This window comes from Salmo salar, chromosome ssa14 (assembly GCF_905237065.1).
Source record: "Salmo salar chromosome ssa14, Ssal_v3.1, whole genome shotgun sequence".
Classification (NCBI taxonomy): domain Eukaryota; kingdom Metazoa; phylum Chordata; class Actinopteri; order Salmoniformes; family Salmonidae; genus Salmo; species Salmo salar.
This window is the reverse complement of record NC_059455.1, coordinates 20,626,211-20,644,263: the sequence shown is the minus strand read 5'-3', so window position 1 is coordinate 20,644,263 and position 18,053 is coordinate 20,626,211. Positions and strand designations below refer to the sequence as shown.

Sequence of the window (18,053 nt, the reverse complement as noted above, 5' to 3'; positions counted from 1 at the left end):
AGGACTGTGGGTCCCCAAGAACGAAGTGGCCTCCATCATTCTTAAATGGAAGAAGTTCAGAAACACCAATACTCTTCCTAGAGCTGGCCGCCCGGCCAAACTGAGCAATCGGGGGAGAAGGGCCTTGGTCAGGGAGGTGACCAAGAACCTGATGGTCACTCTGACAGAGCTCTGGAGTTCCTCTGTGGAGATGGGAGAACCTTCCAGAAGGATAACCATCTCTGCAGCACTCCACCAATCAGGCCTTTATGGTAGAGTGACCAGATAGAAGCCACTCCTCAGTAAAAAGCACATGACAGCCCGCTTGGAGTTTGCCAAAAGGCACCTAAAGACTCTCAGACCATGAGAAACAATATTCTCTGGTCTGATGAAACCAAGATTGAACTCCTTGGCTTGAATTACCAAGCGTCATGTCTGGAGGAAACCTGGCACCATCCCTACGGTGAAGCATGGTGGTGTCAGCATCATGCTGTGGGGATGTTTTTCAGCAGCAGGGACTGGGAGACTAGTCAGGATCGAGGGAAAGATGAACAGAGCAAAGTACAGAGAGATCATTGATGAAAACCTGCTCCAGAGCGCTCAGGACCTGAGATCGGAGCAAAGGTTCACCTTCCAACAGGACAACAACCCTAAGCACACAGCCAAGACATTGCAGGAGTGGCTTTGGGACAAGTCTCGGAATGTCCTTGAGTGGCCCAGCCAGAGCCCGGACTTGAACACGACGGAACATCTCTGGAGAGACCTGAAAATTGCTCTGCAGCAACGTTCCCCATTTAACCTGACAAACCTTGAGAGGATCTGCAGAGAAGAATGGGACAAAATCCCAAATAAATAAAATGCCATTTTATTGGTCACGTACACATACAGTACCAGTCAAAAGTTTGGACACACCTACTCATTCAATGATTTTTCTTTATTTTTCCTATTTTCTACATTGTAGAATAATAGTGAAGACATCAAAACTATGAAAGAACACAAAAAAGTATTCAACAAATCAAAATATATTTTATATTTTACTCTTCAAAGTAGCGTCCCTTTGCCTGGATGACAGGTTCAATGTCCATTGCTCATGTTTCTTGGCCAAAGCAAGTCTCTTCTTTTTATTGGTGTCCTTTAGTAGTGGTTTCTTTGCAGAAATTCTACCATGAAGGCCTGATTCAAGCAGCCTCCTCTGAACAGTTGATGTTGAAATGTGTCTGTTAGTTGAATTAATGAGATAGGGTGCAGGCCAAGCAGCAGGCTGTTAGCCAGCCTGTCAGCTTAGTGGAATCTGCCACTAGCACAGTCAGTGTAGTCAGCTCAGCTATCCCCATTGAGACCGTGGCTGTGCCTCTACCTAGGTTGGGCAAAACTAAACATGGCGGTGTTCGCCTTAGCAATCTCACTGGAATAAAGACCCCCTCCATTCCTGTCATTATTGAAAGAGATTGTGATATCTCACATCTCAAAATAGGGCTACTTAATGTTAGACCCTTCACTTTCAAGGCAGTTATAGTCAAAGAACTAATCACTGATCGTAATCTTGATGTGATTGGCCTGACTGAAACATGGCTTAAGCCTGATGAGTTTACTGTGTTAAATGAGGCCTCTCCTCCTGGTTACACTGGTGACCATATCCCCGGCGCATCCCGCAAAGGCGGAGGTGTTGCTAACATTTACGATAGCAAATTTCAATTTACAAAAAACTATTTACAAAAAACGACTGCGTTTTCGTCTTTTGAGCTTCTAGTCATTAAATCTATGCAGCCTACTCAATCACTTTTTATAGGTACTGTTTACAGGCCTCCTAGGTCGTATACAGCGTTCCTCACTGAGTTCCCTGAATTCCTATCAGATCTTGTAGTCATGGCAGATAATATTCACATTGACTTTAATATTCACATGGAAAAGTCCACAGACCCACTCCAAAAGGCTTTTGGAGCCATCATCGACTCAGTGGGTTTTGTCCAACATGTCTCCGACCTACTCACTGCCACACCTAGTTTTGTCCCGTGGAATAAATATTGTGGATCTTAATGTTTTTCCTCATAATCCTGGACTATCGGACCACCATTTTGTTACGTTTGCAATCGCAACAAATAATCTGCCTCAGACCCCAACCAAGGGTCATCAAAAGCCGTGCTATAAGTTCTTGGACAACCCAAAGAATACTAGATGCCCTTCCAGACTCCCTCCACCTACCCAAGGATGTTTAACCTTGCATAATACCCTAGATGCAGTCGCACCCCTAAAACATTTGTCATAAGAAACTAGCTCGGAATGACAGTACCGTCCAGTATCGAAGAGCCCTCACTGCTGCTCGATCATCCAATTTTTCCAACTTAATTGAGGAAAATAAGAACAATCCAAAACGTATTTTTGATACTGTCACAAAGCTTACTAAAAAGCAGCATTCCCCAAGAGAGGATGGCTTTCACTTCAGCAGTGATCAATTCATTTACTTCTTTGAAGAAAAGATCATGATCATTAGAAGGCAAATTACGGACTCCTCTTTAAATCTACGTATTTCTCCAAAGCTCAGTTGTCCTGAGTCTGCACAACACTGCCAGGACCCAGAATCAAGGGAGACACTCAAGTTTTTTTACATCTCTTGACACATTGATGAAAATACAGTTGAAGTCGGAAGTTTACATACACCTTAGCCAAATACATTTAAAAACTCAGTTTTTCACAATTCCTGATATTTAATCCTAGTAAGAAGTCCCTGTCTTAGGATCACCACTTCGTTTTAAGAATGTGAAATGTCAGAATAATGGTTTAGAGAATGATTTATTTCAGCTTTTATTTCTTTCATCACAATCCCAGTGGGTCAGAAGTTTACATACACTCAATTAGTATTTGGTAGCATTGCCTTTAAATTGTTTAACTTGGGTCAAACGTTTCGGGTAGCCTTCCACAAGCTTCCCACAATAAGTTGGGTGAATTTTGGTCCATTCCTCCTGACAGAGCTGGTGTAACTGAGTCAGGTTTGTAGGCCTCCTTGCTTGCACACGCTACTTCAGTTCTGCCCACACATTTTCTATAGGATTGAGGTCAGGGCTTTGTGATGGCCACTCCAATACCTACCTTGACTTCGTTGTCCTTAAGCCATTTTGCCAACACTTTGGAAGTATGCTTGGGGTCATTGTCCATTTGGAAGACCCCTTTGCGACCAAGCATTAACTTCCTGACTGATATCTTGAGATGTTGCTTCAATATATCCACATAATTTTGCATCCTCATGATGCCATCTATTTTTTTAAGTGCACCAGTCCCTCCTGCAGCAAAGCACCCACACAACATGATGCTGCCACCCCCGTGCTTCACGGTTGGGATGGTGTTCTTCGGCTTGCAAGCCTCCCACCTTTATCCTCCAAACATAACGATGGTCATTATGGCCAAACAGCTCTATTTTTGTTTCATCACACCAGAGGACATTTCTCCAAAAAGTACAATCTTTGTCCCCATGTGCAGTTCCAAACCATAGTCTGGCTTCTTCCTTGCTGAGCGGCCTTTCAGGTTATGTCGATATAGGACTCGTTTTACTGTGGATATAGATACTTTTATACCTGTTTCCTCCAGCATCTTCACAAGGTCCTTTGCTGTTGTTCTGGGATTGATTTGCCAAAGTACGTTCATCTCTAGGAGACAGAATGCGTCTCCTTCCTGAGCGGAATGACGGCTGCGTGGTCCCATGGTGTTTATACTTGCGTACTATTGTTTCTACAGATGAACGTGGTACCTTCAGGCATTTGGAAATTGCTCCCCAGGATGAAGCAGACTTGAGGAGGTCTCCAATTCTTTTCTGAGGTCTTGGCTGATTTCTTTTGATTTTCCCATGATGTCAAGCAAAGAGGCACTGAGTTTGAAGGTAGGCCTTGAAATACATCTGCAGGTACACCTCCAATTGACTCAAATGATGTCAATTAGCCTATCAGAAGCTTCGAAAGCCATGACATTTTCTGGATTTTTCCAAGCTAATTAAAGACACAGTCAACTTAGTGTATGTAAACTTCTGACCCACTGGAATTGTGATACAGTGAATTATAAGTGAAATAATCTGTCTGTAAAGAATTGTTGGAAAAATTACTTGTGTCATGCACAAAGTAGATGTCCTAACCGACTTGTCAAAACTATAGTTTGTTAACAAGACATTTGTGGAGTGGTTGAAAAACGAGTTTTAATGACTCCAACCTAAGTGTATGTAAACTTCCGACTTCAACTGTATTTACACCCAGTGTGTCGTCGTAATCTCTGTTGGAATCGTCAGTCCTTCTGTTGGAGAGTTCGTCAGAGCGTCTCTCTCTCTCTGCTTCCCTGAAGTCTTCAGTACCATTCAGAAATGTTCTCATAGAATAGATGTTTCGGCGGTTGTCGGTCTTCGCATCCCAGGTTGACATAATTTCTAGCTGCAGAATAGTAATTAGTATCTAAGACTTGCTCTTATTCTGTCGGGATCGATAGTCTCAGAGTTGAACCATTTCCACCCGTGTAGCCAATGCTCCACGTGGTATGGTAAGGAATTCAACAACCATTGTAACCTTAGCAGACACTGAGGTTTTTGTGGTCTCTACTCAAACCTTTTCCCCCTCAGCTGACCGAGGTACGCGTGGTCTGAACTCAACCTGTGCCCCCTCGGTGTCCATCGAGGTATGCGTGGTCTGAAGAGGATTTCCTCAGGAGGAGTTTTTATTCAGTAGAAAAGGGCAGTTCCATGACGCCAGATCATGTCTGTGCTCACGGGGGCGGGCCAATGACTTAGTTAGACTTGAAAGGGAATACAATTCTCTTTCATTAAAGGTTTAACATCACCTTACATCATTTCACAAATAGTTTCATCTTCACTCATTCATTTTATACAAGAATTAGATGCAAACCCCAAAATTTAGAAATATACATATTCAGAGATATAGTCATGTGTGTTTCCTGTCCTCTCTGAGGTCACCAAATGAAACACACTCGTCATACCCGTCCCTTAAGTGTTGTCATGCCCTGACCATAGAGAGCCCTTGGTTCTCTATGGTGTAGTAGGTCAGGGCGTGACTAGGGGGTGTTCTAGTTCAATATTTCTATGTTGGTGTTTTGTATGGTTCCCAATTAGAGGCAGCTGGTAATCGTTGCCTCTAATTGGGGATCATATTTAGGTAGCCATTTCTCCCACTTGTGTTTGTGGGATATTGTTTGGTTTTGTGCTTGTTGCACCACGTAGTCACGTTTTGTTGCTTGTTAGTTGTTTTGTTGAAGAAGTTTCACATTAAATAAATATGTGGACCTCAACACACACTGTGCCTTGGTCCGTCTCTTACAACACCTGTGACAAGTGTCCACGGACCATTCCCATCTTCTCACAAGTGTACATTTTGTATCAAATCCTCATTTTGGGGATTTAGGAGTTCGCCATGTGAAATCCTTTGTTCTCTCTATGTGTCTCTTTCTGCATGGCCAGGAAGAGAGAGTCTCCTCCAGGAATTTACAATCTGAGATAACAGAACCTGGGTGTAGGAGCGAGAGAGGGGGAAGCCACTAGCTATACCCAAAAAGTGCCACGTCATGACAATTGATTGACTTGAACTGCAAATTCTGAGGCTGGTACACTAATGAACTTATCCTCTGCAGCAGAGGTAACTCTGGGTCATCCTTTCCTATGGCAGTCCTCATGAGAGCCAGTTTCATCATAGCGCTTGATGGTTTTGTGACTGCACTTGAAGAAACTTTCAAAGTTCTTGAAATGTTCCGTATTGACTAAACTTCATGTCTTAAAGTAATGATGGACTGTTGTTTCTCTTTGCTTATTTGAGCTGTTCTTGCCATAATATGGACTTGGTCTTTTACCAAATAATGCTATCTTCTGTATACCACCCCTACCTTGTCACAACACAACTGATTTGCTCAAACGCATTAAGGAAAGAAATTCCACAAATTATCTTTTAACAAGGTACACCTGTTAATTGAAATGCATTCCAGGTGACTACCTCAAGAAGCTGGTTGAGAGAATGCCAAGCATGTGCAAAGCTGTCATCAAGTCAAAGGGTGGCAACTTTGAAGAATCTGAAATATAATATATATTTTCATTTGTTTAACACTTTTTTGGTTACTACATGATTCCATATGTGTTATTTCATAGTTTTGATGTCTTCACTATTATTCTACAATGTAGAAAATAGTAAAAATAAAGAAAAACCCTTGAATGAGTAGGTGTGTCCAAACTTTTGTTTGGTACTGTATTTAGCACGTTATTGCGAGTGTAGAGAAATTATTGGGTTCCTAGCTCTAACAGTGCAGTAGTATCGAACAATTCACAACAATACACACAAATCTAAAAGTAAATTAATGGAATTGAAGAAATATATAAATATTAGGATGAGCCGTTTCGGAGTGGCATTGGACTACAATACAGTAGAATATAATACAATATATACATATGCGATGAGTAAAGCAGTATGTAAACATTATTAAAGTGACTAGTGTTCCATTATTAAAGTGGCCAGGGATTCCAGGTCTATGTATATAGGGCAACAGCCTCAAAGGTGCAGGGTTGAGTAACCGGGTGGTAGCCGGCTTGTGATGGCTATTTAACAGTCTGATGGCCTTGAGATAGAAGCTGTTTTTCAGTCTCGTGGTCCAAGCTTTGACGCACCTGTACTGACCTCGCCTTCTGGATGATAACGGGATGGACAGGCCGTGGCTCGAGCGGTTGATGTCCTTGATGATCTTTTTGGCCTTCCTGTGACATCGAGTGCTGTAGGTGTCCTGGAGAGCAGGCACTGTGCCCCCGGTAAGGCGTTGGGCTGACCGCACCACCCTCTGGAAAGCCCTGCACGTTGCTGGCGATGCAGTTGCCGTTCCAGGCGATGATACAGCCCGACAGGATGCTCTCAATTGTTCATCTGTAAAAGTTTGTGAGGGTTTTAGGTGACAAGCCAAATTTCTTCAGCCTCCTGAGGTTGAAGAGGGGCTGTTGCACCTTCTTCAACAAACTGTCTGTATGGGTGGACCATTTCAGATTGTTAGCGATGTGTACACTGAGGAACTTCTCCCCTTCGGTCCCGTCGATGTGGATAGGGGCATGCTCCCTCTGCTTTTTCCTGAAGTCCACTATTAGCTCCTTTGTTTTGTTGACGTTGAGAGAGAGGTTACTTTCCTGGCACCACTCTGCCAGGGCCTTCACCTCCTCCCTATAGGCTGTCTCATCATTGTTGGTAATCGGGCTTACTACTGTTGTGTCGTCTGCAAAACAGGAGGGGGCTGAGCACGCACCCTTGTGGGGCCCCAGTGTTGAGGATCAGCAAAGTGGAGGTGTTATTTCCTACCTTCACTGCCTGGGGGTGGCCCGTCAGGAAGTCCAAGACCCAGTTACACAGGGCGGGGTTCAGGCCCAGGGCCCCGAGCTTAATGATGAGCTTGGAGGGTACTATGGTGTTGAAGGCTGAGCTATAGTCAATGAACAGCATTCTTACATAGGTATTCCTCTTGTCTCTTCTCCAGATGGGATAGGGCAGTGGGCAGTGCAATGGCGATTGCATCGTCTGTTGATCTATTGGGGTGGTAAGCAAATTGGGTCTAGAGTGTCAGGTAAGGTAGAGGTGATATGATCCTTAACTAGCCTCTCAACGCACTTCATGATGACAGAAGGGAGTGCTACGGGGCGATAGTCATTTAGTTCAGTTACCTTTGCTTTATTGGGTACAAGAACAATGGTTGACATCTTGAAGCAAGTGGGGACAGTAGACTGGGATAGGGAGAGATTGAATATATGCGTAAACACTCCAACCAGCTGGTCTGCGCATGCTCTGAGGACGCAGCTAGGGATGGGCCGGCAGCCTTGCGAGGGTTAACGCTTAAATGTCTTACTCACATCGGCCATGGAGAACGAGAGCCCACAGTCCTTGGGAGTGGGCTGCGTCGGTGGTACTGTGTTATCCTCAGGGTGAAAAAGAGCATGACGTCTGTGTCCGTGACATGGCTGGTTTCCCCTTTGTAATCTGTGATTGTCTGTAGACCCTACTACATACGTCTCGTGTCTGAGCCATTGAATTACGACTCCACTTTGTCTCTGTACTGACGTTTTGCCTGATTGATTGCCTTACGGAGGGAATAACTACACGGTTTGTCACCTTGCCATGGTTAAATGCGGTGGTTCACACTTTCAGTTTTGCGCGAATGCTGCCATCTACCCACGGTTTCTGGTTTGGATAGGTTTTCATAGTCACATTGGGAACAACATCCCCATACACTTCCTGATGAACTCAGTCACCTTGTCCATGTATACGTCAATGTTATTCTCAGAGGCTACCCAGAACATATCTGCATGATCAAAATGCATTCTGATTGGTCAGACCAGTGTTAAATAGACCTTAGCACAAGTACTTCCTGTTTGAGTTTCTGCCTATAGGAAGGGAGGAGCAAAATGGAATCGTGATCTGATTTTCCGAAGTGAGGGCGGGGGAGGGCCTTGTAGGCATCTCGAAAGGGGGAGTAGCAGTGGTCGAGTGTTTTTTCAGAGCGGGTACTACAGTCAATGTGTTGATAGAACTTTGATAGCGTTTTCCTCAAATTTGCTTTGTTGAAATCCCCAGCTACAATAAATGCGGCCTCAGGATATGTGGTTTCCAGTTTGCATAAAGTCCAGTGTAGTTCCTTGAGGGCCATCGTGGTATCGGCTTGAGGGAAAATATACACGGCTGTGACTATAACCAAAAGAGAATTCTCTTGGGAGGTAATACGGTCGGCATTTGATTGTGAGGTATTCTAGGTCAGGTGAACAAAAGGAATTGAGTTTCTGTATGTTATCACAATCACATCACTGCCTTTCTTCTTCCCGGAGAGTTCTTTATTCCCGTCTGCGCGATGTACTGAGAACCCAGCTGGCTATATGGACGGGGACAGTATATCCTGAGAGAGCCATGATTCCATTAAACAGAGTATGTTACAGTCCCTGATGTCTCCCTGGAAGGAGATCCTCGCCCTGAGCTCGTCTACTTTATTTTTCAGAGACTGAACATTAGCGAGTAATATACTCGTAAGCGGTGGATGGTGTGCACGCCTCCTGAGTCTGACTAGAAGTCCACTCCAAATACCTCTCTCCGCTGGCGGTGTCTTGGAGCAGCGTCTGGGATAAGTTCAATTGCCCTGGGGGCTACGAACAAAGGATCAAATTCGGGAAAGTCATATTCCTCGTCGTAATGCTGGTGAGTTACCACCGTTCTGATATCCAACAGTTCTTTTTGGATTCCCGAGTGGCGCAGCGGTCTATGGCACTGCATCTCAGTGCAAGAGGCATCACTACAGACACCCTGGTTCGATTCCGGGCTGTATCACAACCGGCCGTGATTGGGAGTCCCATAGGGCAGCGCACAATTGGCCCAGCGTCATCCGGATTTGGCCCGTGTAGGCTGTCATTGTAAATAAGAATTGATAAGAATTTGTTCTTAACTGACTTGCCTAGTTAAATAAAGGTTAAATGTAAAAAAATGTAAAATACATTTACATTTCCGGCTTTATGTAATAACACAAAAAAAAAACGTTCTGTGCTAATATTGTAAGAAAAAAATACTGCAAAGTTGCTTAGGAGCGAGAAACAGTGTTTCCGTGTCTGTCGGCACCATCTTCCTTGTCCAAGTATGTAGCGTTATACCCAAGAAGACTTGAGGCTTTAATAGCTGCCAAAGATGCTTCAACAAAGTACTGAGTAAAGGCTCTGAATACTTATGTAAATGCGATATCAGCTTTAAAAAAAAAAATAATTAGCAAACATTTCTAAAAACCTGTTTTTGCTTTGTTATTATGGGGTATTGTGTGTAGATCGATGAGGGGGAAAAAAACGATTTAGTCAATTATAGAATAAGGCTGTAACCTAACAAAATGTGGAAAAAGTCAAAGGGTCTAAATACTTTCCGAAGGCACTGTATAGAATTGCCTTGAGGGCACAAATAAAGTTGTTATAGAAGATGCCCCGTCTCTGAACTGACCTGTCTTCAGTGGGAAGGTGGGACAAGAGTGCTGACTCTCGGAGCAGGCCCACAGCAGACTTCCAGTGGTGATTCTCCAAAACTGAGCTATTCTACAATGGAAAACACAACCCAAAAAATACTCAGAGTATTAAAGAGGTAATTATATTGTACATGGGCTAGATGATGTCTGATGCCAACCATTAACATGTATTTTAAAGTCATTCAACATTTTATGGACAACTATATCAGCATTTATCCATCAAAGAGACTAAAATAATGATGAGTAGAGATTAGGGCTAACCGCATTTAGTTGACTGGTCGATTGTTTGGTCGATAGGCTGATGGTCGACCGAGATTTCTTTAGTCGAGCAGTCACAATTAATACATTTTTTCATGGTGCACAAGACACCTGTCTGATTCGCACCCGTCTCAGTGGTCTAATAAATTGCGGAGGCCACGGGGATGGCACAGTCCATCACTCTAAGACATGTGATACTGCAATTGTATATGTTTATGTAAAAATAATGGTGCAATCTAATATTATTTTATAAAAATGCACTTTCTTCCGCATTGGATATGGTAGCTGTCCGCCGTTCTGAAACAGAATCTTTAGTGCGCTGTAGAATTGCCGGCTTTCCCTATGTTGCTATGTGCATAACAGCAAAATTAACCAGCATATTGGGATTGAGAACAATGCAGCAGGGGTAGCAGCAGCAGAGGCGAGGAAACAGCCCTTGCCTTAAGCCCTATTCGGACAGGATTAGTTTTACTGGGGTTGGTCGGGTAATGTAATTATGTGCACAAGCACAAAACATCTGTTATTTTAGTCCCGCCGAATCTGCCATGTCAGTAATTTGTACATGGTAGGAGAGTAACAATTCCAACCAGAATAACCTACTGTTTTTTGGTGAACGCCAAGGTCCACTGATAATACTAGTCCCGTGTAAATCAACATCCCTGTGTTGCTTATGGTTTGTGCAAGAAAACAATAACTGATTTCATAAATTGAACGTAGTGCTGTGTATAGCCTATATATGAAGGGCCTACATTTACCAACGTTCAAAAGTGAATGCTTTTGTTTATATGTTTTGCGCGTATGAATTGAATATTGCCAAATGTATCAGTCAAAAATATTGAGCCTATTTAATGTAACCCTTGCTGTTAATTGATCGCAAAGCAGCATACAACTGATCTAAACTTTTGGAAATGATAAGTTCACTTTCTCATCCATAGCCTTAGAACGCATCTCAAGTGCTGTAGGCTGGGGGGCATTTTGGACGTCTACTGCGGATCGCTAAAATATCCTAATGATTATGATCATACTTCATCAATTCAAATATTATGGCGACACTACTGTATACCAAATATGGTTTGGTATGGTTTACAAACTTGGGAACCATGCTCAAGTTATCAGTGTAGCCCAATTATTGCCTAACACAGCGTGACCATCGGGCTCTTTCTTGAGTCATTTGCGTGTCTTAATTATTTAATTAAACAGTGTGCTTAAAGCGTCAGACAAGCTCAGCGCATATGCAGTTGGTTTTATTCCAACACAGGGTGTGTCTGTCTATATATGGAAAAATAAGTTTAAACATTTAGACCAATCGATTGGTCGAAAGAACAGGACGACTCTCGGTCGACTGCCCTTGTAGAGAAAGTGGAGTAGTACGTATTGATCCCAGTTTGGGAAAATTGGTTTTATCACCACAAGCATCAACATTGAGCCCAGAGGCTATTTTCAGTATAGGGCCTTACCTTGTACAGTGCTGCTAGATAATGGTTTGTTTTGATGAGGAAAGGCTGGTTGACACCTGGATGGTCTAGATCATGGGTGGCAGCAGCCAGCAGACCCAGCAGGAGATCACAGGATGTCATCGTCTCAGCAAGCTGCAAAACAGAGAACTCTCCTCATCAGACTCCTCATGAAGAGGTACAGTTGGAACAAACTTCTCCAGGTGTACTTGTAGGTTATTCTTTTTTTGGTCCACACATTTTGAAGGCTACAGCACTTACAAAGATATACACATCCTTCTACAAAATAAAACCCTACAAAAAATAAACACATTTTCAAAGAAATGTGAAAAGCTTAAGCGTATTGATCTGTTTTGAGGACATTCAGTTGTAGATGACTTATTTGTTAGTGGTTAACAGTGTAATTTTCTCTCACCTTGGGCTCCTGCAGGTAACAATACATAGCCTGAGTCACGTCCGCAGCGTGGACTGCATTGTGGTAGGGGTTCTGGCTGCGGTAGTCCTCTTGAATCATGACTAACAACAACAACAACATTACGTATTCATTTCATTTGGGGAGAGTTTCAACTATGCATCACCACTTCATTCAAGTAGACAATATTGAGTTTAAATAAACCCATGTCCCAGTGCAATACAGTGTATTTAATTTAATTTCAATACCTAAAAATCTTCTAAGTTTAACCATGTCCAACTGAAAGAGCTCAATTAACCCATAACTGTTGAATAAGTGAAAGGTCAGGTTGACGAGGCTGTTCCCTGTAAGTAAGCAGAACAGAAACAATGAATCAACAAATGCATAATAACACTGCAGTTTGTAATAACAGACAAGGGAAGGGACACATGATGTAATAGTCCTACTCCTTAATCTAAAGCTGAACTCTAACCACATCTATTTAGTCTGACTTGCAAACCGCCATCCACAACAAAATCACTAGCAAAACGCCATCCACAACAAAATCACTAGCAAAACGCCATCTCCATCCACATTTATAGAAAACTATTATGTGATTGAACATTTTCCAAATGAAAATAGAGAGCAATACGTGTCAGGGTGAGAAAATAAAGCAGGCATGCACTGCATTTGCAATTCTCAAACAGTAGAGGGCAACAATCACCTAGGAAAACACCTTACCGTTTGTAAGTCTGTCAAAAAGGAACATGTCAAAGTTCCAGTTTCCAACCTTCTCCAGCATTAACTGAAATACATAAAGAATTATATTGGGTTACAATTATCACCTGACCAATTTTTACTCAGTGATACTACAATACTTACATATTTAAGAAGTATTGTTGCTGGATAGATTGCCACTAACCTTGGCTTGACCTGTGTAGTCATCGTCAAGGAGGTAGCCTAGTGGGTTGGAGGCTGGGATGCCACGGATGAACCGTGACGAGTGGAGGTACCTCTGAAAGCTCAGCAGTCTGCGGACATTCCTGGCAGACACAGGCCCCGCAGACTGGGGTCGGGCTGTGGAAACAAAAGCACAGGATGATTAGCTATGGTTGAAATGTACTCACTTTGCTCTAAAGCTAAGCCAAGTTTATACAGCTAACAACTTAATTCATTTCCAGGTAAAAGTAACATGATGCTTTGTTGCATTATTTTTTAAGTAGCTTTCAAGAGATGTCCATCTCCACAACCGCCAGAAGTTCGCTTACCACCTTTTTTTTCCATAGCTAAGTAATATTTCAAGTTGCAGTTGGCTAGCTAGCTACTTCACATGCGTTGGTGATTTAAAAAAAAACTAAAAAACACCATCAGTTGGCTTTTGGAGCTCTAGAACACTGAAAGGTTTTCAAACAGTTCTATTACAGAATTCCATTCTCCATATGTGCACACAACTCTAATCTACACTCTGTACTAAAAGCAGAGCACAGCAAATCATTCAGGACAAAGTAAAAAAAACACGCCAAAAAGTCAATAACATTAGGGTTAATACTGTACTGTACTGTAATAACCTCAATATAGAACAGATGCATTTCAAGAAAGAGTTAGAATAATAACCTGTTTACTGTGAAACTTTTTGAAAAGAGGAGGGAAGTGTCAAGAGTCCCAAGTCAATTCAAACAGTGAGTAGCATTGAGAGAGGACAAACACAAGAGAGGATTTGAGCCCGCCATGCCGTGGCCACCCCCACCACTGTGACTAGTGCAAAGAGGTGTGAGTGTGCAGACATGCTGCTGACACAGCAGCCCATTCTCCAGCCAGCTGGCAGCCCACCAATCTGAGTACCGCATTGTCAACGCACACTCACCAACCATTGCAGACTAGCAAGCCTCAAATGGCCTCTTGCAGCAAACCTGCATTCTAGAAAACTCTTGGAAAGATCAAGGCATTAACAAACAGAGCCAGGATTAATGTCTAATGTCTAATAGGTGATGGTCCCAAAACATTCTAAAATGCAATATTGATTGCTGGAAAGTTTTGCACAGTCAGCAAACACAACACTTACGATCACGTCAATAGGACAGCCAGCTGGATTGGATGGCTTCCATTGATCAATTTGTTAGAGAGACTTTGTACAATGTTCTTTTCATAGACCTTTTCAGAAGATCCAATTCGACAAGTGAATAATATCAAATGCTTTAATTTCATTCATTCAAGCACATGACCGTTTAAATGTCATATCAGTTAAAGTGATATAATCATATCCACTACAGCATGTGGATGTGTATCTTGCCTACATTTAGATGAGGGATTGTTGAGTGTCCACTTTACATCTGCCATTTAGTTCATAAGTCAAGTTATTGTACAGGGTTACTTCAATCATAAGAGCAACAAGCAACAAATCATGGGTTGTAAAATGGTTCAGCTTCTTTATTGATAGAAGGGGTTTTAAGGGGTGGTCACACAATGAATGGGAGTTTTTGGTTCATACTTACAGTGCAAAGTTCGGAAATCGACATACAAGTAGGGATGGGACCCTCTTGGCTCCGGTTCAAACCCCACCTGGCTTCTGACTCTCACATCTCCTAGAAGAAATGGGAAAACACGGTCCTCAAGGTACTGGCAATAAAGAGGTGTTTCATTTAATAAAGCATTGGACCTGCAGAGACTGAGGCTGTGTCTCAAATAGCTCCTTATTCCCTATGTAGTGCACTACTTTTGACCAGGACCCATAGGGCTCTGGTCAAAAGTAGTGCACAACATAGGGTATAGGGTGCCCTTTGGGAGATAAAGGCTGAGGCAACACAGACACAGCTGAAGAGGAAGCATGGCTTTGACACATTAGTATTCACACTGGTGTCAGTGAGCTGGAGAAGAGGAAGCCTTCTCTATTCAGACTAGATCAAAACAGACTCTGCAGTTATATTAGATAGAGTTAGGTAGTTATCTAGTTGGGAGACATCTTACATTCCTCGCCTGTGATATAAAACATCTTAAGAACTGTTAGCCATACTGACTAAAAAGAGTACATGTTAAAGATCCTGTATTCATAAGAGACAGGATCGTAAAACAGAAACACATACCCTTTCTTAGTCAGTATGTCTAAAGTACTATTAGACCTTATATTTGCATTTTTAGAAGACGCTCTTATCCTGAGCAACTTTCAGGAGCAATTAGGGTTAAGTGCCTTGCTCAAGAGCACATCGATAGAGCCTTTTCGGCTCGGGGATTCTAACCAGCAACCTTTCAGTTACTGGCCCAACGCTCTAACCACTAGGCTACCAGCCACCTTGCTGGGTAAGATTACCCATAGATGTACATACAAGATTAGACATGGAACAGCAGTAGAGCTATTGCTTAACTACTAATTAACAAACATGCATCAAAACATTACTTAAATCATCAATATTCATATGGGTGCTGAAAAAGGTCATACGATATGTTTCAATATATATGGATTGAGAAAAATCAAGTGAATATCATACCATACGTACCGAGCATCCGAATGTAGAGAGCTGTTTGATTCTCACTGTCATAAGAGATCGCCCCTCGTCTCTGCAAGGACACAAGGAAGGGATCATTAAGGCCTCAGACACACCAATAGAGTTGGCTGGCCGAGTGCGCACCGATCTTACATGTAGAATCGTGTGAAGAATTTCGCAGTCAGACATCTACAGTGGGTGGTCTTACAAAAGCATTTGCGATGCACATTTCAGAGAGTTGGTAACATAATACGCAGTAAAAACAGAAACATTGAACAAACCGCCTTTCCTCACCTAGTGACTGCCCTGCGGCACTTCTACTGTAACAGTCAGGGGAGGTGAGGGGTGCCCTTCTGCTGTGTCACATGCAGCTGTAGCCATGTGACAGTGGAGGACATTAAAGCCCTCTGCAGGACCCAGTCATTCTTTATACTTCAGGGGTCATGCAGAGCTCCCTGCAGCGAGAGAGAGGCCCCTGGAGCCCACAGTTTCTTCCAAAAACCAGCAAGTTTGGTAAATGAACAGAAAATGCACTGTTATTCCTTGTTACTATTTCTTCCAACTCAACAAAACATTCAGATATTTTATTTCAACTCTGTGTTGTCCCAATTCAGTTATCCATCCCATCAAACTCTCAAGACAAACTCACAATTAAATGTGCCTCTTCTTGGTAAAGTATGTAGTTAATGGTATTTAAAGGGATCTGTGAAAGATTCCCAGTACTGTTGTCCAAACCCTTGCCCAAGCTCAGTTTCAGCTAATGAAGCTAAACACAGCTGGCCTGTGGGAAATTGCTCATCCAGAGAATGCTGTCTAATTAGCAGCAACAGGATGGGTTTCAGTATTGGCCACTGGGAAATCACACAAACCACATGGAGCAAAGCGAACCACTCAAATGTCACCACTCACTCACTTTCCCACCACCCAAAGACGCCTCAATGATTTTGGACAGAGCTTTTGTCATTAAAAACTCAAATGATGGAACCCTAACAGGTCCCCACTGGTGTCCTAAACAATAAACAACACAAACTACAACATTTGACAAAACCTATAACAGTATTTATTTATGCTCCTCTCCTCCCCCTCCCTTCCTCTCTTTTTCTGCTCTTCCCCTCGCCCTCTGATGCAAATGCTCTCTCAGCTCACCGGGGTGTCCCCAGATGGCATAAACTTCGAACTATGACGTCAATCTCCTCAACATATTTGCATAATTTACATTCCTCCATCAGCCAAGCCCTAGCCGCATAAGCGCTGTTGAATGCAAAGGCTTAAGACATATGCCATACCGGCTTCTCTGGCCAGTGGCTGTACTTATACAGTCTTGCATGTGACTTTGCACTGAGTTTAGAATACAAGACCTGAAATGTGTGGTACTTGTAGACAATGTTCCCTCATTTTTTTCAGCACTGAGTACATTTCAAGCCTGCTGAATGCAAACGTGAAGGTTGTAAAAATTCTGTGCAACTTCTGGCGTGCTTCTTTTGTGAACACAGACTGTACCCGCTTTAAGTTACAGTTATAACCGTGGCCAAGTAGGCTACTGTGGCTATTGGATCATAATGTAGGCCTATCAGAGTGCCCTAACATAAACAATGGAGAAAATGCATCCCATAACATTTTAACATGGAAATAGCTGTTCAATCATTCAGCCTACAGTAGCAGCCAATGTGTGGTGTTCAATGTAGGCCTCGATTCCGTGAGACTTTTGGAAAAAATATGCAGGGCTTGACAACCTGTTTATCCACTTGTCGTTTAGACAAGGAAATGACTGAAGATTTGTTGTTTGATGAAAGAAACCACTTTACAAAATAAAGTTATTATTATTATTCCCATACCATTATTACAGTGAATCAGACAAACTATGCTACCCTCTGCCTATTGGCTACTTAGCTTATTCAAGCCTGTCTCAAAATACAACACTGCCCCTTTAAGACAGAAAAACATTTCTTTACCTGACTCGTTTTTTAAATATGGCTAGAATGCACACGTTAAGTGCTCTGTTCGGAAGCAACCACACCCCATTTATAACTACAAATGATCTATAACTGGGCTACTAACTCACTAGCAAAGAATATAAACAAGTGGCTACATGCAGATCTCAAAACAAGCGCATCTACTTGCGACCACTCATGCTGTAAACACAGTCCAGTTCAAAGGAATGGCACAGATCTATATACTGTATGGCAATGGTCTATTTGAATATGGAGATACTGCAGCTCTGATTGGTTATGCCGCGCTGGTCTGTAGAATCATGCCTGTCAATGCAATAGAATTCTTCTCCGGTGCGTTCAGCCTACAAGAAAATTCCTTGCATACTAAGTCTTGCATAGTTTAATTTTGTTTCTGTATGTTTTATTGAAAGTGGCTAATATTGGCAATTCCCACAGTAGAAGGAAACGTTGTTTGTGTTAACTAAAGGGGAAATTTAGAAGGTTGAGTGAAGTTCAATCTTGTGCAGAACGGCTGATATTTCTTCTGCGCAGCAGTCCCGGGGGAGCCGGT

At 42.6% G+C, this 18,053-nt stretch overlaps 1 protein-coding gene across 7 annotated transcripts in view; it reads right to left on the bottom strand.

The window, feature by feature from the left end:
* The window catches only part of LOC106569043 (high affinity cAMP-specific 3',5'-cyclic phosphodiesterase 7A), a 52,930-nt gene that overhangs the window by 3,842 nt on the left and 31,035 nt on the right, over positions 1 to 18,053 (bottom strand). The window contains exons 1-9 of one of the 7 annotated variants that reach the window (XM_014139995.2): positions 15,846 to 16,034; positions 15,564 to 15,624; positions 14,565 to 14,651; positions 12,995 to 13,149; positions 12,814 to 12,877; positions 12,342 to 12,437; positions 12,097 to 12,197; positions 11,685 to 11,816; positions 9,948 to 10,039 (exon numbers count right to left, since the gene is read on the bottom strand). In XM_014139995.2, the coding sequence (XP_013995470.2) occupies positions 9,948 to 10,039; positions 11,685 to 11,816; positions 12,097 to 12,197; positions 12,342 to 12,437; positions 12,814 to 12,877; positions 12,995 to 13,149; positions 14,565 to 14,651; positions 15,564 to 15,570 (734 nt within the window). In that variant the 5' untranslated portion in view covers positions 15,571 to 15,624; positions 15,846 to 16,034. Of the gene's footprint in view, positions 1 to 9,947; positions 10,040 to 11,684; positions 11,817 to 12,096; positions 12,198 to 12,341; positions 12,438 to 12,813; positions 12,878 to 12,994; positions 13,150 to 13,340; positions 13,424 to 13,936; positions 14,482 to 14,564; positions 14,655 to 15,554; positions 15,625 to 15,845; positions 16,035 to 18,053 lie in introns of those variants that run through there. The other 6 variants (XM_014139990.2, XM_014139991.2, XM_014139992.2 and 3 more) reach the window with 6 other exon arrangements.